The 20,072-nt window shown below is 40.6% G+C and overlaps 2 protein-coding genes and 1 long non-coding RNA gene across 4 annotated transcripts in view; 2 read left to right on the forward strand and 1 right to left on the reverse strand.

The window, feature by feature from the left end:
• Positions 1 to 1,138: 1,138 nt before the first annotated feature.
• HYLS1 (HYLS1 centriolar and ciliogenesis associated) lies at positions 1,139 to 9,573 on the reverse strand. The gene is made up of 3 exons (XM_079709268.1): positions 9,524 to 9,573; positions 4,609 to 4,726; positions 1,139 to 2,482 (listed from the first exon to the last, which is right to left on the reverse strand). The coding sequence occupies exons 2-3, from the start codon at positions 4,620 to 4,622 to the stop codon at positions 1,555 to 1,557; spliced, it is 942 nt and encodes a 313-aa protein (XP_079565394.1). The 5' UTR covers positions 4,623 to 4,726; positions 9,524 to 9,573; the 3' UTR covers positions 1,139 to 1,554.
• Positions 5,273 to 7,728, forward strand: PUS3 (pseudouridine synthase 3). Its single transcript, XM_079709269.1, has 4 exons — positions 5,273 to 5,662; positions 5,778 to 6,343; positions 6,903 to 7,093; positions 7,210 to 7,728. The coding sequence occupies exons 1-4, from the start codon at positions 5,288 to 5,290 to the stop codon at positions 7,518 to 7,520; spliced, it is 1,443 nt and encodes a 480-aa protein (XP_079565395.1). The 5' UTR covers positions 5,273 to 5,287; the 3' UTR covers positions 7,521 to 7,728.
• A 4,064-nt stretch (positions 9,574 to 13,637) lies between the features above and the next one.
• The window catches only part of LOC307056524, a 64,110-nt gene continuing 57,675 nt past the window's right edge, over positions 13,638 to 20,072 (forward strand). For both annotated transcript variants that reach the window (XR_013811012.1, XR_013811013.1), the window contains exons 1-3: positions 13,638 to 13,680; positions 14,383 to 14,472; positions 17,595 to 17,691. This is a non-coding gene — a long non-coding RNA (uncharacterized lncRNA). The remainder of the gene's footprint in view (positions 13,681 to 14,382; positions 14,473 to 17,594; positions 17,692 to 20,072) is intronic.

Raw genomic sequence — 20,072 nt, forward strand, 5'->3', positions numbered from 1 at the left:
GGGCTTTGAGATATGAAGATGTAAATCATGGTTTTGCTGTAATTTGTATGTAAAAAGTGCCATGTGGCTTTTAACTTTTAAAAAAGAGAGGTTTAAATAAAAACTACCTTTAATCCCACCACCTAGAGTTAGGTGTGTTGATCTTTCCTTGTGCCTTGCGTGTGCAGTATGACTGAGATTGTACGGTACAGTTTGCAACTTGTTTGACCTAATTTGCATTTTTCTATTAGCTTACCATAGATTTCCAGTGACTAATAGTCTAACGTTTAATTACTTCACTGTTGTTGGGTAGTTTGCAGTTTTTACGTATTTGCAGTGAATGTATCCTACCTACATATATCTTTGAGTCACTGATTCTTACTTTCCCTGATGAATGCCTAACAATGGAACTGGGTGAGTGAATGAATGAATGATGTCGCGTAAATATTACGGAGAAAATGTATTTTAGCAGATAGTAATGGTCAAGGTCATTCATTTTTGTTACACAGCTGTTTTTTCCTAGAACAAGCAAGCTGTTTCTGCTGTCACTCTTCTGGCTTAAATGCTAAAACTGACAACCTCCAGATTTTAGGTGTTTTTGGGCCAGAAGCATCAGGAACAAATAGATCCAAGTTCAGGTGAGCTAAATTAGTGATTTGGTCTGTACCCTAATAGACCAGATTCATTTTGGTTATTATCTCTCCATCTGGTTCCAGCTGCTAGGAGTTTGAAGTTCTGTTGCAGAGTGGGAATAGCCTTCAAGTGACAGGCATAATTTCTAAGAAAATCTTAGTGGTAAATTATAAAAACTATGGCATTCTAGAAGTAACAAATGGAGGGCAATATATTGCTGAAATAATTCTGAAACAAAACTTGGGTTAGAATCTTGCATGTCACACAGTGCTGTTATTGAGCATCTATTAAAAATTATTAAAACAGTTAGCTGGATTTACTATATTCCTTTAGTAACGAAGGTTATCTATGCTGTTACCTTTCCTCCTTTAGGATTGTGTGTAAAGGGCAGGTTTTTGTTCATTCCCTTTGGCTCTCATTATTTAGGTGGTGAGAGTATGATGGGGAGTATGATTGGAAGCAGAATCATAACCTAGGTTTGAGATCATCTTTGGGAAGTATTTAAGTAAAAATAAGGTCAAATTCACAAATTTCCAAAATTCTTTAATTTTGGGCTGTTGCTTACTGCCCAGCAACTTTAAAAACACACTCATAAAAACAGCAACTCACAGGAGCCAAAGGTAACAAGTTTATAAAACAGAAATAGTGCTGGCTTTGCTTACTAGTCTGACAAAACAAAAAGACCAGGTCTGTTTTTCTTTTTCTGGCATGAGTCCTCTTGCAATTGCTAGATATGAGTGGTAATTTGGAAGTTAAGTGGTATCCGATACCAATGTGACATACACCTAGGAAGGACCAGTGATGGGTGAAGTCCTTACTCTGTGTTCCATGGTCTTTTGAGTTAGTTGTTTGTATTTAAGTAAAAGGAGAGAGGTTAAGAACCAGGTTATCCCAAACAATGCTGTGAAAGGAGAGACAGGTTAAAAAAAAAAAAAAAAAGACTTAAGAAGGAGAAAAAGGGAAGGGGAGCTTCTTGGGCATCACACCATTTGCAAGGTCACAACGAACACCCCAACGAAGGGCAGATCGTTTCTTCTCAGTTGGTACTAGGTAATTGTTTGGAACATATATGTGCTGAGGCTTGGATTGGTGTTCTGCACGACAAAGCATCTGCTCTCGGACACCCCAGCGTAATTCCTTCCTCTGATCTTCACCAGGTAACCGCATCAAGTCCCAGTCTCGTTTATACTCAAAATAGCGGGCTACCCGGTCTACCTTGCCCCGGTTTCGGCTCAACTGGTCCAGCCTTGGGAGAATAAAGGACTTGGGTCGGCTGGCAACGATCAGGTCTTGTTCATAAGCTGGAGGGCCCATTTCTTCTCTTCGTAGACAGCAGATGAGCTGATCTTGAGAAATTCCTTGGTATTCACGTGGTAGACTAAATTTTTGTGAAATATCAACTGGAGATTCCCTGTCATCCTGGAACTGCAGATTCATCAGCCTTTGTCTTAAGTCCCAGACATCCATGTCACTTTCTGTACCAGACTCTGATTCACTGATGATCGACTCATCCGTCACTAATACTTCCCCACCTGGCTTTCGACGCAGCACCTTTCTCTTCATCACGGGCTTTCGGAGTCTTTGGGAGGCCTCTGAGACTGCTTCTGAAGAGGCATTGCTTTCTATATGTGGGTAATGCAGTTGCACAGGAAGAGCAGGTCGCTTTCCTGGGGTTACTGAGGCTTTACTGTAGGGATCATATGGGATGGACTGGGCTGCTCTCCTGACATCTCCCTCACCCTGCCCTGCACAGATATGGGTAAAAGCTGTAGCAGCTGCTAACATTCGTTCTTCTGGATCCATATTGGCCCATTTTTGTCCATCAGGTCCCATAAGTTCCTCCACTGCTTCCCCTACGCTGTAGGACCTTCTGCAAGAGAAAACACCGATCAGTTTTCCAGTAATAAATTTCCAGCCCCAAAATCGTTCATTCCCTTCTTATGTACTATTTTATAGCAGTGAAATGGAGAAAGAATGGCTAAGGCAGTCATAAGTAGAACAGTTAAGTATATAGTAAAATACAGATTAGTACGGGCAGTATGGGAGCACTTTGGAGGGGCATTAACTCAACTCAAGAATTTATTAACCGCTTTCATTTCCACTCTCTTCTTATTCACTCCCACTTTTACTGCCTGGTAGTCTTGCCATCTTTAGTAGCTCCTAGGATAGGTGAGTTCAGGCATGAGAAAAACTCAAGAGACTAATGATATGGGGCACAATACTTAATGTACATTATGTAACTTGTACTTAGAGGGACACTTTATGTATCCAGCACTGTTTTTCGTGCTTCACATTTATTAAGTTCACGTAATCCTCACAACTGTGGGATAGGTACTCTTAGTATCCCCTTTTCACAGATGAGTAACATGAGGCATTGAGAGATCAAACAGCCCAAGGTTACACAGCTAGTAAGTGGTGGAGCTGGAATTCTAACTCAGGCAATCTGGATTCAGAGTCCTTGCTTTTAACCATGAGAGTGATTTAATTCAAAAAACCATCACAAAAGCAGTTATATACATGCAGACACTCCTTTTGCTTAAGAAATAACATGCCTTCAGCTGCCAAGCTAACTATGTTCTTCCCAACAGCCTGTCACTGAATTAACTTTTAGTACCCAGACCAACCCGTCAAATACCCAGTGCCAGTTTCCTGACTGGATCTAGAATAGGTATCTACTGCCCAGTATTTCCTGTGTCTCTACTATTTTTCTTCTTAAGCTGAAAAACTAATACATATACATGTAGTTTAAAGCAAGGACTCCCCACCTCACATCACCCAAACCAAGTTTCACTCTCAAAGGCAGCTTCTTATAATTTCTCCAGTAATTTTCCATATTCATATGCACTTTTATACCATAAAGGAACATATTATACAACTCTTCTGAACCTTAAAGATAGTCTTGGTGATCCAGCTGTTTCAGTACATGTAGACATACTTCATTTTGTTTAAAGGTACATAGAATTCCAGTGTATGGATGTACCATAATTTATTCATCCTGTCCCTGACTGATTTTAGACTTAGTCTTTTGTTCTTAAAAACGAATGTTACAGCAAATATCTTGTAAGTTTTTACATACTTGTGCAAGCATATGTGTACGTTAAATTTCTAGAAATGGAATAGGTGGGTCAAAAGGTATGTATGTGCTCAATTTTGATAGCTGTTGCTAGATGCCCTCTAAATAAGTTGTACTGAGTGTGTATTCCAGATCTTGTTTCTCCTTCCTCTCTCCAAGGTGGTATACTATCAAACCCTCTCCTCTTTGCAGTCAGTTTGGTAAAGAAAATACTTCTCATATAAATTGGCATTTATTTAAATTGAGTAAATTTCAGCATCTTTTCATACATTTACAAGCTTTTTCTCCCTTTTGTATGAAATGCTTGTTTCCATTTACCTCTCAGGTTGTTGGATTATTTTCTTGTTGATCTTTATATTAAAACTGATTTATATATTCATGGAATACATACCATCTTTACATTTTTCTTGACAGTTTGTTATTTACCTTCTGACTTTTTGCTGGTAGAAACATATTTTTAGGTAGTCACATTTTTTTGGTTTTCTACAGTTTCTGGGTTTCTACAGTGCCTTACTTATAAATGCCTTTCCTACTTCAACAAGATTATAAGAAAGTTATCTCATGTTTTCTTCTAGCACTTTTATAGTTTCATTTTTTACATTTAAACTTTTTGTCTATCATAGGTACAGAAACTCAAAAGAGCAAAAAACTAAATGAGCTACCTAGACTTAGATAACCTAGTCAGCCTTAGAACAGATGTGGAGATGATATTCTTTAACTAAAGTAACCATCAGTCAAAGATTGTCTAGTACTGTCCCAGTATTATATAGTACAGTTGTCCTCAGATTATTGCAATATGCCAGGAATTTCAACACTGATATCTAAATTATATTATCTAGAGTAACTTTTAACTGCTAGAGGTACAGATATCTTTTATCAGGACATGCATTAAATTTGACTTAAAGATCTTGATGCTTAATTACCTTCTTTCTGCCATCAAAACTGCTTAAAGTAGGAAAATCTTGACTCCAGATTCTACTTCCAATATGAAGTACAATCACTGACAAGTTTCTTCCATCAAGCCAGCTCTTATTGTACCACCTTTAAGAGGGAACTGAGTATTAGATAGAACATACAAGCCACTAATTTTACCTGAAATATTGGAAAGCAATAGAAACTTGGAGTAGACATAAATATTCCATATAAACAGATCTTATGATTGGAAAGATGGGACAAATATAATGAGAAGTCAAAAGGAAATGTTTTAGGGAAAAAAATATCTGTAACATCCGTCCTCAGTCATCTCAGCTCATGAAGAAGAGAGAAATGAAATCTACATATTCCGTAAATTCTGACTACTCTTAACAATCCTAGCTGAATATGTTTTTGATGCTACTTTCCCTTTCCACTGTGAATTGGCCAGACAGGATGGAAAAGAATAATAGCTGGATGATCAACCCATAATAAAGCTAATGCTTATATCCCTGGGCAGAATCAAAAGTCCATATCCTTTAGGCATCAGATTAAATCTTAGATACTATTTGAACATAATGGAATGATATTGATATCACCAAAGCAATCAGCACTAAAATTGTACCTCTTTACTCTCTTTTCAGATAGGGTGGATCTCTATGATTTGTTTATTCCTGAGGTTGTCTTATCATGGCTGAAAATGACATAGAAAGAATCCAGACTGAGAAACTCCTAAAAAGAGTGCAGGAACTGGAGCAGGAGGTACAGAGACTTAAAAAAGAACAGGCCAACAACAGGGACTCAAACGTTAGAGAAAATTCTTCAGGAGCTGTAAAAGCTAAGCGTGCATTTGATTTCAGCGCTCACGGCCGAAGACACGTAGCCCTAAAGATAGCCTATCTGGGCTGGGGATATCAGGGCTTTGCCAGTCAGGAAAACACAAACAATACAATAGAAGAGAAACTGTTTGAGGCTCTAACCAAGACTCGACTAGTAGAAAACAGACAGACATCCAACTATCACCGGTGTGGGCGAACAGACAAAGGAGTTAGTGCCTTTGGACAGGTAAGGGCCATTGTACTGTTCCACAAAGCGAGCAATACCAATATATTCTAGGTGTACATACTGAGGGTTCAGATTATTTGTATCTGTAAAACAATATCTTTCTCTAATTCCACAGGTGATTTCTCTTGACCTACGTTCTCACTTTCCAAAGGGCAGGGATTCAGAGGATTTTAATTTAAAAGATGAAGTCAATGATGCGGCTGTAGAGATCCGTTATACCCACATTCTCAATCGGGTGCTCCCTCCAGACATCCGTGTACTGGCCTGGGCTCCCGTAGAACCTAGCTTCAGTGCTAGGTTCAGCTGTCTGGAGAGGACCTACCGCTATTTCTTCCCTTGTGCTGACTTAGACATTGTAACCATGAACAATGCAGCTCAGAAGTACGTTGGCACACATGATTTTAGGAACTTATGTAAAATGGATGTAGCCAACGGGGTGATTAATTTTCAGAGGACTATTCTGTCTGCTCAAGTGCAGCTAGTAGGCCAGAGCCTGGCTGAGGAGAGATGGCAAGAACCCTTTCAGTTATGTCAGTTTGAAGTGATTGGCCAGGCGTTCCTTTACCATCAAGTCCGCTGTATGATGGCTATCCTTTTTCTGATTGGCCAAGGAATGGAGAAGCCAGAGGTTATTGATGAGCTGCTGAACATAGAGAAAAATCCCCAGAAGCCTCAATACAGGTAAGTTTAAAAAAAATGAAACAAGGAAACACCCAGACCCCCAAAATAAAACAGCTATTGCCCTGAGATATGGAAGAATATATTTAAAAATATTCTTCCTCTCCCCACCATTGTCTAAATAAGTCTCTGATTCTGCCTTCATGAAGCTTTTACTCTTAACTTGTAGAATGTTATGAACATGTAGCAGGGAGTGGTATCGTTTAATTTTCTTCTGTTACTGTTCTGTCCCTTTAGTAAGAAACCGGTGTTTGGACCAGGCCCCTTAAATAATTTTATAGCATTATGGTGGGGCCGAGTCAGCTCACTTCTAGGTGACTTGTTACCACTGAAATTTAATGTAGACCAAGCCTAACTAGTTGATCCATGGTTTGCTGCCTTTTCTTTTTTTAATTATAAAGTTGTTCAAGGTTAGGGATGGTGTTTTATTTTCTTAACTATTAGATACTCAATATTGACAAAGTTTTCCCCCTCCTTTTAACCCAACTAATCCTGTTTTTTAAGAATTGTTGGATGGCTGCTGTGTATTCTCATACTCTGTTTCTTCTCTCTTTCTCTCTAGTATGGCTGTAGAATTTCCTTTAGTCTTGTATGACTGTAAGTTTGAAAATATTAAGTGGATCTATGACCGGGAAGTTCAGGAGTTCAATGTTACCCACCTTCAGCAACTATGGGCTAATCATGCTGTTAAAACTCAGATGTTGTATAGTATGCTACAAGGACTGGACTCTGTTGCGGTACCCTGTAGGACAGGTATGACAGGGAACCAAAGTTATACAGGGTTATGGGGGAGGGAGATTCACATAAAGTTTGGAGGTGATTCTACTGTGGTAAAGTATCCATGTAATGCTTGATTGTATACATTATAGGACCAAAGGTGGATGGAGTGATAGAATGGAGAAATGTTAAGCCCTCTATCATAAAGCAGACCAGTGCCTTTGTAGAAGGAGTGAAAATGCGCACTTATAAGGCCCTAATGGATCGTCCTAAATGCCAAGGATTAGAATCCCGGATCCAGCATTTTGTACGTAGGGGACGCATTGAGCACCCACATTTATTCCATGATGAAGAAACAAAAGCCAAAAGGGACTGTAATGACACACTAGAGGAAGAAAATACTATTTTGGAGAAACCAACAAAGAGAGTTTGTGTTGATACAGAAATTAAAAGCATCATTTAACCATAGAGAACTCACCAAGATCTAGGAGGCAGCAAAAAACCATTAGGCTAAAGAAGTTCTTGCTTGAATAAGAAAGAATTTAAACATTCTTTCATTCCTGTCCAAGAGAATTAGAGATGGAAGAAGCAAAAAGTAATTCTAAAATGGACATATATTTACATACACCTGGAAACCTGTGCCTTGTGTTCAAATTCATTAAAACCAGATCCTGCAAGTATCTGATTTGTTGTGCTGTCCTTTTTAAAAGCAAATGAGATATTTACTCCTCATCTGAATTCTCATAAAGAGCTTTGCCCAAGTGTCAAAAATTAAAAATACAAAACTTAGTAAGTTATATATTTGATTAACTGGTTTAGTGCCAGACAAGATACCTGAAAATGACCCAAGTGGGTAAGGCACAGCATCTCTTATGAAGCTTATCAGTCCAGTGCTGTGTGAGCCACAAATTGTCTCTGTTGCATAGTCCTTTTTTTTTTTTTTTTTTTTAACATTTTAGACGTGCAGAAAAAACTCTTAGCCCACGGGCTATATAAAAACAGGCCATGCAGTTTACCAATCCCTGGCCTAGTGGTTTAAGGAAAGCTCTTATAAAGAGGAGACATGCAAGCTAAATCTTGCAGAACAAGTGGGAGTCAATTAAAGTGGGGATAAAGTAGCAGAGCTTTAATTGTGTTTAAGGCAGAAGATGCAGCTGTATGAAAGGTTAAAGGTTACAGCATTTGCATTCAGGTAACTGTAAATACAGTAGTACGGCTTCAGAGTGACAACAGCACAGTTAGGAAAGGTAAGCAAGGGTCATGTTTTAGAGCCTTGTAGGCCCTCCTAAAAAAGCTTAAATTTTATCTTGAGAGGCCACTGGAAAAAAAAAATTAAGAGCCAGAATTGTGTAGGAAAAATATTGCTCTGGTTTTACTGTGCATTGCAAGACGGCAAGACAGTGGGACCAATTAAGAGGCTGTTGGAGCAATCAAGGAAATAGATGATGACGGCCTAGACTAGATTTGCAGAAAGGGGAATGGAGACAAGTAGGTGAATTTGAGATTAAGAAAGGAGAAGCAACAGGACTTCGTGGTTGAGTGAGTGTCAGGTTCAAAGCAGGGACCTTTCAGGATAACTCCTACATTTCAGATTTAAGCACATCCTGGAGACACACACTAGGACAGGAAAATGAGGTGGGGCTTTGCTTGTTCTCAAAGTTGATAAGTAACCCTCAAAATATGACTTATAAACACCAATATTCATTCAGAAGAGTTTAAAGTTCTCTTAAATAATACATTATCCTTTATAGCAATTAAAACAATAAATATCAAAGTAAATGAACTCAGACCTTCTGCCTCAATAGTAACAATTTTCATCACAGCAGAGTGTATTGCTAGTCCACATTTATGATATAATACTATATACTATATAAGATCCAAAGTTTTATTTACCCGCCAACAAATAATTAGTTTGTTCCTACCTATATTCAAAATTCCAGGTATACAAATATGATTTATACCCTCAAGCTGCTAGGTAAAATATAATAATAGATGGGACAATTAGAAACAATACTAACGTAGAAATAGTACACCGATGCTCAGTAGTGGATGGGCCACAGAAAGAAGACTTCACTGAAAGAGTTCCAAGTTTAGGAAATAAAATAGTATAAGGAAGTGAAGTGACCCTGTAGTTTTGAAGAGCAAGAAGACACAATAGCTTTTACATTCTAGCAGAGTAGGAACCAGAAAAGAGCCCCATTTTAGAGATGGGGAAATAGCCGGACAAACTAAGAGTTTTTCTAAATTGCCAATTGTACGATCCAGGTCTTCTGGAGTTTGAATCACGTTATCAGTTTTTGGGACTTGATCTGCCAACATTTCATAATACCCTAAATGTCCTTAAAATATGACTGCTTTCTCCTTTAATTTTGATGTAAGGATAGCGTGATCACTGAGCATAGCAAAATATCCCCACTTAAACATGTAAAGACAAACCAAAGCATTTTATTTTTTTCAGGCTCCTACCTTATTTCAATGTACTTTCACTGGCATTAGTTTTCAAGTCAAAGAAAAACCTAGAAAAGAACAGAGTTTAGGGAATCACTCAAAAAAAAGAGTCAACTATAAAGTAATGATACATGGGACAAAAAGCACTAACTAAAAAGCCATGCTTAGGGCTTCCCTGGTGGCACAGTGGTTGAGAGTCCGCCTGCCGATGCAGGGGACACGGGTTCGTGCCTCGATCCAGGAAGATCCCACATGCCGTGGAGCGGCTGGGCCCATGAGCCATGGCCGCTGAGCCTGCACGTCCGGAGCAATGGGAGAGGCCACAACAGTGAGAGGCCTGCGTACCGCAAAAAAAAAAAAAAAAAAAGCCATGCTTAGCAGATTCTATAGAAGCAAAAGAGAGGATCAGGGTCTTTGATCTTTTTTTTTAATTAATTAATTTATTTTTGGCTGCATTGGGTCTTCATTGCTGCATGCAGGCTTTCTCTAGCTGCAGCAAGTGGGGGCTACTCTTTGTTGCAGTGCGTGTACTTCTTACTGTGGTGGCTTCTCTTGTTGTGGAGCACGGGCTCTAGGCGCGTGGGCTCAGTTGCTGTGGCTCGCGGGCTCAGTAGTTGCGGCACACGGGCTTAGTTGCTCTGCGGCATGCAGGATCTTCCTGGATCAGGGATCGAACCCATGTCCTTAACCACTGCGCCACCAGGGAATTCCAGGGTCTTTGATCTTAAGTGAAATCCTTTCAAGGTTAACTAGGTTATGTTATCAAATCTAGAAGAATAAGGATCTAATAACATTACTTTTGGTAGTTACCACAGAAAAACTCAGAACAATCATCATAGATGAAGCAAATCAGAAGTCACAAAATGTAACTTTGAAGAATTACTTCATTTATGTGTATTGTATAATACGTTGTATAAATTCGAGTCAGACGGATGGTAGGGACTAAATAAATGTGAGGAGTAAAGTAGGGCTTAGCTTTTTCTTTCTTTACTGGAAAAATGGAAGGAATTATTTCAACAGGTTGTGAAGTTTAAATGAGATTATATATATATATGTTTATATATATTACATATGTAATATATATAACATGTAATATATAAGATATATATTATATATATAAATAAAATGGTGCTTTGTGAGAAGTATTACACCATTCATTTCAATGTTCATGCGATACAAAACTACCTACTAAAAAGATAAACACAGAACAGAGGAAAGTAGGGACAGAAATGGGACAGGAGTCTGGGCTGGAATGGGCTGGAAGAATTCCAATACTAAAGCCCAAAGAGATTTTTTTTTTTTTATGGCATGTGTAGTATACTATACTATGATTAACATGTTTTCTTTGCAGTTAAATTATTGCACACTTTTTCTTTCTCGAATGTATGAAGAAGATAGGTGCTTGCAAATAATAAAATATAAAATTTAATAAGGTCCACAAGTAGCTGTCAGTTTTTTCTCTTTCTTTTTAATATAAAGACCTGATAATCCTTTCTCCTTACTTAGGGGGAAACTTTCACATAGAAGCTAGCACAGCTTGTATTTTGTAGATAAATACAGATGATATTGACCAAAATACCCAACAGTACCTTCTGGTCAAAATCTTAAGCAATTTAGTGTCCCATGTTTACCGAGTTGCAAGTGAAAGGATTTTGAGGGTGGAAGGGAAGGATTTTAAATTGGAATAGCGGGGCTGGATCACTAGTTAGATTCTAAACTTTGCTGGGAGGCTATTGCAGATTTAGAACAAATTTCTCTACCTCTCGGAAGGAAAGCATGCAGCTTCAAGAACAAAAGTATTAGAACAAAAGAAAACAAAACACCCTGAAAAAGACAACCATAATCCAAAGAGACAACAAACTAGTGGAAATACTGTAACAGGTTCAAAATCACTAATTCAAATTCCTATTAGAAAGCTATTAAAAGGTACAAACACCAGCAGAATAGGGAAAAGACAGATGATTTACTGAAGAAATAATGACTAATAAACATAGAAAAAGATGTTTCATCTCATTAATAATGCAAATAAAAACATTAAGCTATGCTTCTAGATTGGTAAGACTCTCCAGTACCCAGTGCTGGCTGGAGTGTGGAGAAATAAGTACTCTTACACTGTGTACTATGTGTTGGGGGAGGGTGCGGAGGGGAGATGACAGTTTTTCAAGAGGGAAATTTGGCATTATGAATCAGAATTTAAAATGTACCATAATTTCTTTCTTTTTTTTTTTTTTTTGTGGTATGCGGGCCTCTCACTGTCGTGGCCTCTCCCGTTGTGGAGCACAGGCTCCGGACGCGCAGGCTCAGCGGCCATGGCTCATGGGCCCAGCCGCTCCGCGGCATGTGGGATCTTCCCGGACCGGGGCACAAACCCGTGTCCCCTGCATCGGCAGGCGGATTCTCAACCACTGCGCCACCAGGGAAGCCCGTACCATAATTTCTAAGCCACAAAACGTTTCCAAGAAATTATTCTAAGGAGATAAACTGGACAAGAACGCAAACATGTACATGTACAAGTAACCACTACCATGCTATTTTCTGTTGATGAAGAAATTGGAAAAACAAATGTCCATCATTAGGGGATAGGTTAAATAATACGTGGTATAGTAGAGCCATAGCAAGAAATACCATGCACCCATTAAAAATGATAATGCAGGGACTTCCCTGGTGGTTCAGTGGCCAAGACTCTGCGCACCCAGTGCAGGGGGCCTGGGTTCCAGCCCTGGTCAGGTAACTAGATCCCAGAGGCCGCAACTAAGAGTTCACATGCCACAATGAAGATCCCGCGTGCCACAACTAAGACCCGGCGCAGCCAAATAAAGATATTTTAAAAATGATAATGCATATCTACATTTGGCATGGATCAAATCACTTATTCCTAAACTATTAGGGACTAAATAAGGCATAATCTGCTTTCTAAATGAATATACTTTGTTATATTCAAAATACACAATTATATAAAAATACATTTTCCAATCATGTAAATATATACTCATAATGAATACATCTTAAGTAAACCCAGATATGAACACTGATTTTTTATTTTTGATCTGTGGCTGATGGAATCTCTAGTATTTTCCTCCTTTTTAAATATGTACTTAACAGTGCTTGGATTTATTTCTACAAATACTGAGATTGTATACTTTTTATAACCAGAAAAAATAAGTTGTTTTTCTTTCTTCATTCTGGGGCAGGACTATAGGATTCTTCAATTTTACACGCTATCCTAACTCATTAGGGAAAGAGCTTCTCGCACTGTGACATCCGGAAGTTCACAAAGGGTGAAACTAGAGGGGGAGAAGACTTTTCTCCCTTCACGACGACAACAAAGACCAGAGACTGCACCAGCTGGCCCGGGGCGTGGTTATCGTCTCAGACGCTCACGGCCTCCGGGGAAGCCGGCTGCCCCGCGGGCACCGGTCCCGCCGTCCACAGGCCCCTCGGCCCCGTCCACCTCGCAGAGCGGCGACCACGAGGGTGCTCGCCGCTGCGGGCGCCGGACTGGCAGTGGACCGGCAGCTGGTGCACATCATGACCTTGAGGGGTCGAACGCGCCGAGGGCACGCACAGCGCCGCTCAAACGTGCCTCCGCAGGCCGCACACCTGGGCTCGGCGGGAGCGTCAAGGCTCTGTACGGCGCGCTGGGGAGACCGGCAGCCAGGGGAGGGAAACTCCAATGCCGCGCTACTCAGAACCTGACCTCTCCACAGCTGTGGGCGGGCGGGCGGCCCTAGGGAGCCCGTGCACCATCTCTCTCAGCTTGTGCCCGCTTACCGATCCAGCGGACGTCCAACGGCCGCACCGACTCCCACCACCCCGCTAGCGTAGTACCGCAGGTTTCGGTTAGCGTCCCACAGCTCGCGCAGGCGCACGGCCCAGGCTGCCGTTAACCGCCCGGCCGCCCAGATTTAAACCCGAAGAGCGAACGGCCCCCTTGGCCCCGCCCTCCTCCTTCCTACTGGCCCAGAGGGTGAACGTCTTCCAAGGGTACATCCCGATTGGTGCCTATTTTCTTTTGGCCCTCCCCCATGGGCGGGAGGAGGCCTGGGACTCCGGGCTCGGATTCGGCAGGGCCGCCACCCGCTGAGCTCCAGCGCGTAACCCGGAACCGACGCGGCGTCGCTTTTAGGTGTCCCCGAAGGGGAGGAGAGGACTCTCAAGCCTCGGTTAACAGCGAGGTAGCTAGATTTGGGGAGAGGTGTTCTAAACGTTCCGTCCGCCTCAGGGGAATCAGTCTCCTCCCTTCCGTGCTCCGGCGGCTGCGGGGCTGGGAGACGTCGGGGAGGGCGGCTCTCAGAGCCGGGTTGGAGCCACTTCCCCCGGCCCCGCCTCTTGCCTCCTGACGGTCGCCCTGGAGTCTGATACGCGCAGGTTCCGGACGCGCATCCGCAGAGAGTCCTTCCCGTGGTTTCCGAGGCTCTCTGATTTGACCCATTGCTGTGTCTCCAACCCTTGCCAACGTGACTGTCAAACTGCTCCCGCCACTCCCACTTCCTTGGGTGAACGAGGCCTCGCTTGTGGTTTTCCTCTGGAATGCCCCCCGTCTGCTCCCTTCGCCTAATCTTACCCTTAAATTTGTTTTGTTTTGTTTACGTACCTGGGGGAAAAGGTCTAGTGCTTTGGGAGTTGCTGGCGGTGAGACCTAGAAAAGAAAAAGAGTAGAGGTCTTCACAGCTCAGTGTCCTCATCACTGCCCTGCAACCTAACTAAAGCAACTTGTCTTCCTCGTCCTGAGCGTTCTGTACCCCACCTCACAACAAATAGGAAGGTGACAAATTTAATTTACACTATTAAATTCAGGATTCAGAGAGGGAGAAAATAATCCGTAATCTTTTCCTCCAAACTTCATATTGCCTCTTACTCTTACCCCTTTGTCCTAGGGCCTTTGCACTACCTATAAGGCACTTTGGATTTGTTGGAGGAAAGAAGAAGGAATAAACACAGGAGAAGAAGACAAGTAGTTTGTGAAGGTTTGAATGACCCGACCCCTAGATCTCCAGTGTCTTAACACGACTTTAGTGCACACATTCTTTTCTCATGAACAAATATCCCACGTTTAGGTTTGGTCATCTCATAGCTGCATGTCTTTTTCAGTGGCATTGAATTTGTCTTAGAAACAAGAGCGGACAGAGTCATTTTTCTTACCTACTGCTTTGCTCATTCAACAAACTCCTTACACACACACACACACCCCATTAGTTTCTTGTTGTCCTTTATGTTAAAATTTTATCTTTGAAACCCTTGAATCAGTAACTTGAAGGATCTATCTTCTGTCAGCTTTCAAGTGGTATCTTGTGTTCAACTCAGTCCCTGTTTTTTGGTGGACCACTTCATCCTCCAGCTTTGTCTAGATCTGATTTGATAATCCTCGTGGTTCCTTGAAATCCACTGAACCCAGGTCAAGAAAACTTAACCAGGGCCATCTAAACTACAGTATATGGAAGGAAATCCTATTCCTGCAAACCAAACTGCATGTTTTAAAAAAATATATTAAGGAAAATTTCAAACATATGGAAAAAATGAAGCTCCGTGAACTCAATGCCAGCCCCAACAATTATTAACTCCTGGCGAATCTCGCTGCTCCCATACCACTATCTACATAACTCCTCTTGTGTTTCTTTGAAGCAAATAGCAGGCATCTGAAAGCTATAAATATATCAGTATGATTTCTAAAAGCATAAAGGAGTTTTAAAAAGCGTAACCACAATATTATTATTACAGCTAAAATATTTCATCTATTTCCTTAATATCATCAAATATCCAGTTTAATTTTCTACTTGCCTCGTAATTTTTTTTTTCTCTACTGTGCTTGTTTAACCCAGGACCCAGTCCACTTCACACGTTGTGATTGGTTGATACGTATTCTTTCGAGCTTCTCTTATTCTACAAGTTCCATCTCCATATTTTTCCCTTACAATTTGCTTGTTGAAGGAACCAGGTTGTTGGTTCTGTGAAGTTTCCCATAATCTGAATTTTGCTGATTGTGTCTAAGTGACGTAGATTAACATGGTTTCCTTACCTTTCGGTAGTAATGCATCCTTTTCCAGATGCTTTCCCTGATTCAGCCTAGCTAGTTTAATTAATGCATCAGCATCTTTATGCATTCGAATATTGCTTTCAACTGGTTATATCCTCATGTTTAAGTTAATCACTCCTTATGATATCTTTGCTTACCTTACCCCTTTGTTGACATTTTCAAACTCCTTCAACTGTAGACCTCTCTCATCTTTTATTTGCATGTGTGTAGATGGTAGTTTAAGGAATAGGTGAGAATGAGATCTTCCAGGAGAGTACAGAGTGAAAAGAGAAGGCAGCCTGCTCTCTTCTGGAAACTCTTACTTGTTGAACTCTGGGAGACTACCCTGTCCTGCTTCTGCTCCTGCCTCTCTCCTCTGCCTTTCAACTGTTGCTGGTCTCCAAGGATTGGTCTTTTTTTTTTTTTTTTTCCCTCCCTTGGAGAGCTTAATAGTTTTTTTGTTTCCACTATTCATTTTATGTGAGATAATTTCAAAATCTGTAATTTCAATCCTTACTCTCTCCTGAGTTTCTGAAATCTATCTTATCTGCATATTAGAATTTCTACGTGAATTTCTTTTCATCTTTCCAATGCAGCATATCTGAAATATTACTCATCTTTCCCCTCTGGATTCACCCTTGTGATTTCCAAGGGTGAATGGTATTATCATTTCCCCATGCTCTCACCCCTTAAGAGATGATTTTTTTTTTTTTTTTTTTTTGCAGTACACAAGCCTCTCACTGTTGTGGCCTCTCCCGTTGCGGAGCACAGGCTCCGGACGCGCAGGCTCAGCGTCCATGGCTCACGGGCCCACCCGCTCCGCGGCATGTGGGATATTCCCGGACCGGGGCACAAACCCGTGTCGCCTGCATCAGCAGGTGGACTCTCAACCACTGCGCCACCAGGGAAGCCCAAGAGATGATCATTTTTTACTCTTTCTCATCTCCATATATCTCATTAAGTTCTGTCATTTGTTCCCTTGTAAAGTCTCATCTCTCTTCCTTCCATTTCCTTTTTTACTACTAATCATTAGTTCAGCCCTATTATTTTGTTCTTGGATTTTTTCAGACACATTTAATAATATTGAAGGATACGGCATAGTAGCTAAGACTGTAGGCTCTGGGTCATATTATCTGGGCTCAAATTCTGACTCCTCCACTGCCTAGATATGTGACCTGGGCAAGTTATGTAGCCTCTCTTTGATTCTCTTTTCTCATTTTAAAAATGGAGATGATAATTTGACTTCCTTTGTATGTTTTCTGTGAGAATTAAATGAGAAAAAGTACGTTAGCATAGTGTCTATGAAATAATAACTCACTGCATTATAAATATTGTATAGTATTCTTTAGTCTTTATAATATTCTTTATTCTGTTCTTACGAGAAGAATAGCTCTCTGCCTTCCCTTTTATCTCTCTTGGCTCAGTCCATCCTATACATCATTGCCAGAGGAATCGTCCTAAAACATTAATCAAGTTATTCTGCTAAAGCACCTGCAGTGGTCTCTCTTTGCCAGAGTAAATTCATTCTTCTTGGGGCCCTGCATGATCTGGACCCATCCTGCCTTTTCAGCCTCATTTCCCAGGTCCCCTCTACTCAAGCTTCCCATTCTAGTCAGTCTTGTTTCTTCACCGTCCTCAAAGCCACTTGGTTTCTTTAACTTTGGATCCCTTCCTTATCTAGATTCTCCTCTTATCTCCTTTCAAATCCTTTGCCTCTTGAAAGCTCATCTCCAATTTACCCCTCCCACCAAGCCATGCCTGATTACCCTCAGCCATTGGAATTTGACCCTTTTTGGAATTCCTATAGCACTTACCTTTATTTCTCATTTAACTTCTAAAATACCTAGACTGAGACTGTTAATATTCTGTTTAGTTTAATCTTATCTCTTCATTCCAAGCTGCTCGTTCCTTTCCAGTCTTACTTTCTGATACTTCATAATGTGAGCCCTTCACCAGTCTACTCACTAAGCATTCAAATCTCAGCAATGATTATTATTATAACTATGATGATGATGTACACTTCTACCATTGTTCATACAGGGCCTTCTCTGCTCAGCTCTCTCTCTTCTTTTTTAGCAGTCACAAAGGCAACGGTTGTAAACGAAACAGCAAGGGTCAGGAATCAGGAGACCAGAGTTCTCTTTCCAGTAATTTGCCAGCATAATTTGGACAGGTTAGTTTCTCTGTGTTTTTCTTCTCACCTGTTAAATGGAGTTACATTAGATATTATGTTAATTGCTTTCAGTTTTAAAACGCTTTCATTTTAAATCTATTTAAGGGCCAACTCAAGTCTGTTATTCCCAATCATTCTTATTTATGTCTTAAGCACTGATACTCATATCTTGCTTTTTATTCTTATTACTTCTTCACGTGTGTTGTATTTCTTTTCCTCCCAAGAAGATCAAGCTCTTTGAGGGCAGGTATATGTCTCATATTTGCTGTTATTTGCCACAAATATCAAAGCTCTGTGTGTAATGGAATTCACTGTGGTTGGATTAAATCTTAAATGTCCTGCCATTAAATCAGAACATTTAATTACTTCCTTTCACTCAGGAGCAAAACTCCTGTCCTGAAATTTCTAATAATCAGTGAGCTGCCCCAGCTGGGAGGGGCAGATGCTATATGAGTTGAGGTGGAATGAAATATGGTGATGTTGTAAATCAGAGTTTCTCAACTTCAGCACTGTTGATATTCTGGGCTAGATAATTTTTTGTTTGGGAGGACTGTTCTGCACATTGTAGGATGTGGAGCAGCATCCCTGGCCTCTACACTTTAGATGCAGTAGCATCCCAATCAATAATAATAATCACAAATGTGTCCAGATATCACCAAATACCAACTGTGGGGGCAAAACCATCTCCAACTCAGAACCGCCTCTTATAAATGAAAGTCTTAGGACATGCCAGATGGTGAACGAGGTTTTCTTTACACCATGTTTCTTTGTATCTGCTGTACTTCTTATAGATGTTTACATTTTTAGAAATAAAAGAATTAAGAACCGAGTAGAGTTTTTTGTGTGCAGAAGGGAAAATATCGGAAAATTTCTGTGCCCACAGTCCAAGGAGAAGTAGCAGAGTAAAGCCAGCCTTTAGGTGGCTTCATAGAAAGTAGTTTCAACCTGAGGACCCTGATTTCTCAGAGCCTTAGGAGGTTGTGAGAAGGAATTTTAATTTTGAAATGAAGAAGGAAAGTAAGATACCTAGGAGAATAATTGGCCCAAGGGTTGACCTAGAGTAGGACTGAAAGAAAGAAACAGGGGAACCCTGGGGAGGAAGGAAACCCTTTGATGCCTTAATGTTGCGGCTATCCTGAGGTTTTGATATAGCAGTCTATATGTATACAAGATGGCTTTAAGTTGCTAGTCTCTTAATTTCACATGCATTTCCAATGTCCTACATTTGTGCTCCTCTTGATTTCCTGCCTTTACTATATGTTTTCCTTTACTGTTAAGCTTTCCCATTTGTAATTTTCTTGTTTCTAGTTGTGGGCTATTCTTTTCTGCCTAGAGAAGTTCCTTTAGCGTTTGTTGTAAAGCTGGTCTGGTGGTGCTGAATTGTCTTAGCTTTTGCTTGCCTGTAAAGCTTGTGGTTTCTCCATTGAATCTGAACAAGAGTATTCTTGGTTGTAGGTTTTTCCCTTTCATCACTTTAAATATATCATGCCACTCCCTTCTGGCCTGCAGATTTTCTGCTGAAAAATCAGCTGATAACCTTACGGGGATTTCCTTGTATGTTATTTGTTGCTTTTCCCTTGTTGCTTTTAATATTTTCTCTGTCTTTAATTTTTGTCAATTTGATTAATATGTGTGTCGGTATGTTCCTCCTTGAGTTTATCCTGTATGAGACTCTGTGCACTTCCTGGACTTGGGTGACTGTTTCCTTTCCCATGATAGGGAAGTTTTCAGCTATTGTCTCTTCAAATATTTTCTCAGGCCCTCTCTCTCCCTTCGCCTTCTGAGACCCCCTATAATGTGAATGTTGGTGTATTTAATGTTGTCCCAGAGGTCTCTTAGACGGTCTTCATTTCTTTTCATTCTTTTTTCTTTATTCTGTTCCACAGCAGTAATTCCACCATTCTGTCTTCCAGCTCACCTTTTCGTTCTTCTGCCTTATTTATTCTACTATTGATTCCTTCTAGTGTATTTTTCATTTCAATTATTATATTCTTCAACTCTGTTTGTTCTTTAAATCTTCTAGGTCTTTGTTAAACATTTCTTGTATCGTCTTGATCTGTGCCTCCATTCTTTTTCTGAGACTTTGGATCATCTTTACTATCATTACTCTGAATTCTTTTTCTGGTAGTTTGCCTATCTCCATAGTTGGTCTTAGTTGCCTATCTTAGTTGGTCTTCTGGCATTTTATCTTGTTCCTTCTCTGGAAGATATTCCTCTGCTGTCTCATTTTGTCTAACCTACTGTGTTTGCAGTCTCTGTTTTGCAGGCTGCAGGATTGTATCAATAGTTCCTCTTGGCTTCTGGTATCTGCCCCCTGGTGGGTGATGCTGGTCTAGAGGCTTGTGCAGGCTTCCTGGTGGGAGGGACTGGTGCCTGCCCAC

This window comes from Hyperoodon ampullatus (genome assembly GCF_949752795.1).
Source record: "Hyperoodon ampullatus genome assembly, chromosome: 7".
NCBI classification, from domain to species: Eukaryota; Metazoa; Chordata; class Mammalia; order Artiodactyla; family Ziphiidae; genus Hyperoodon; species Hyperoodon ampullatus.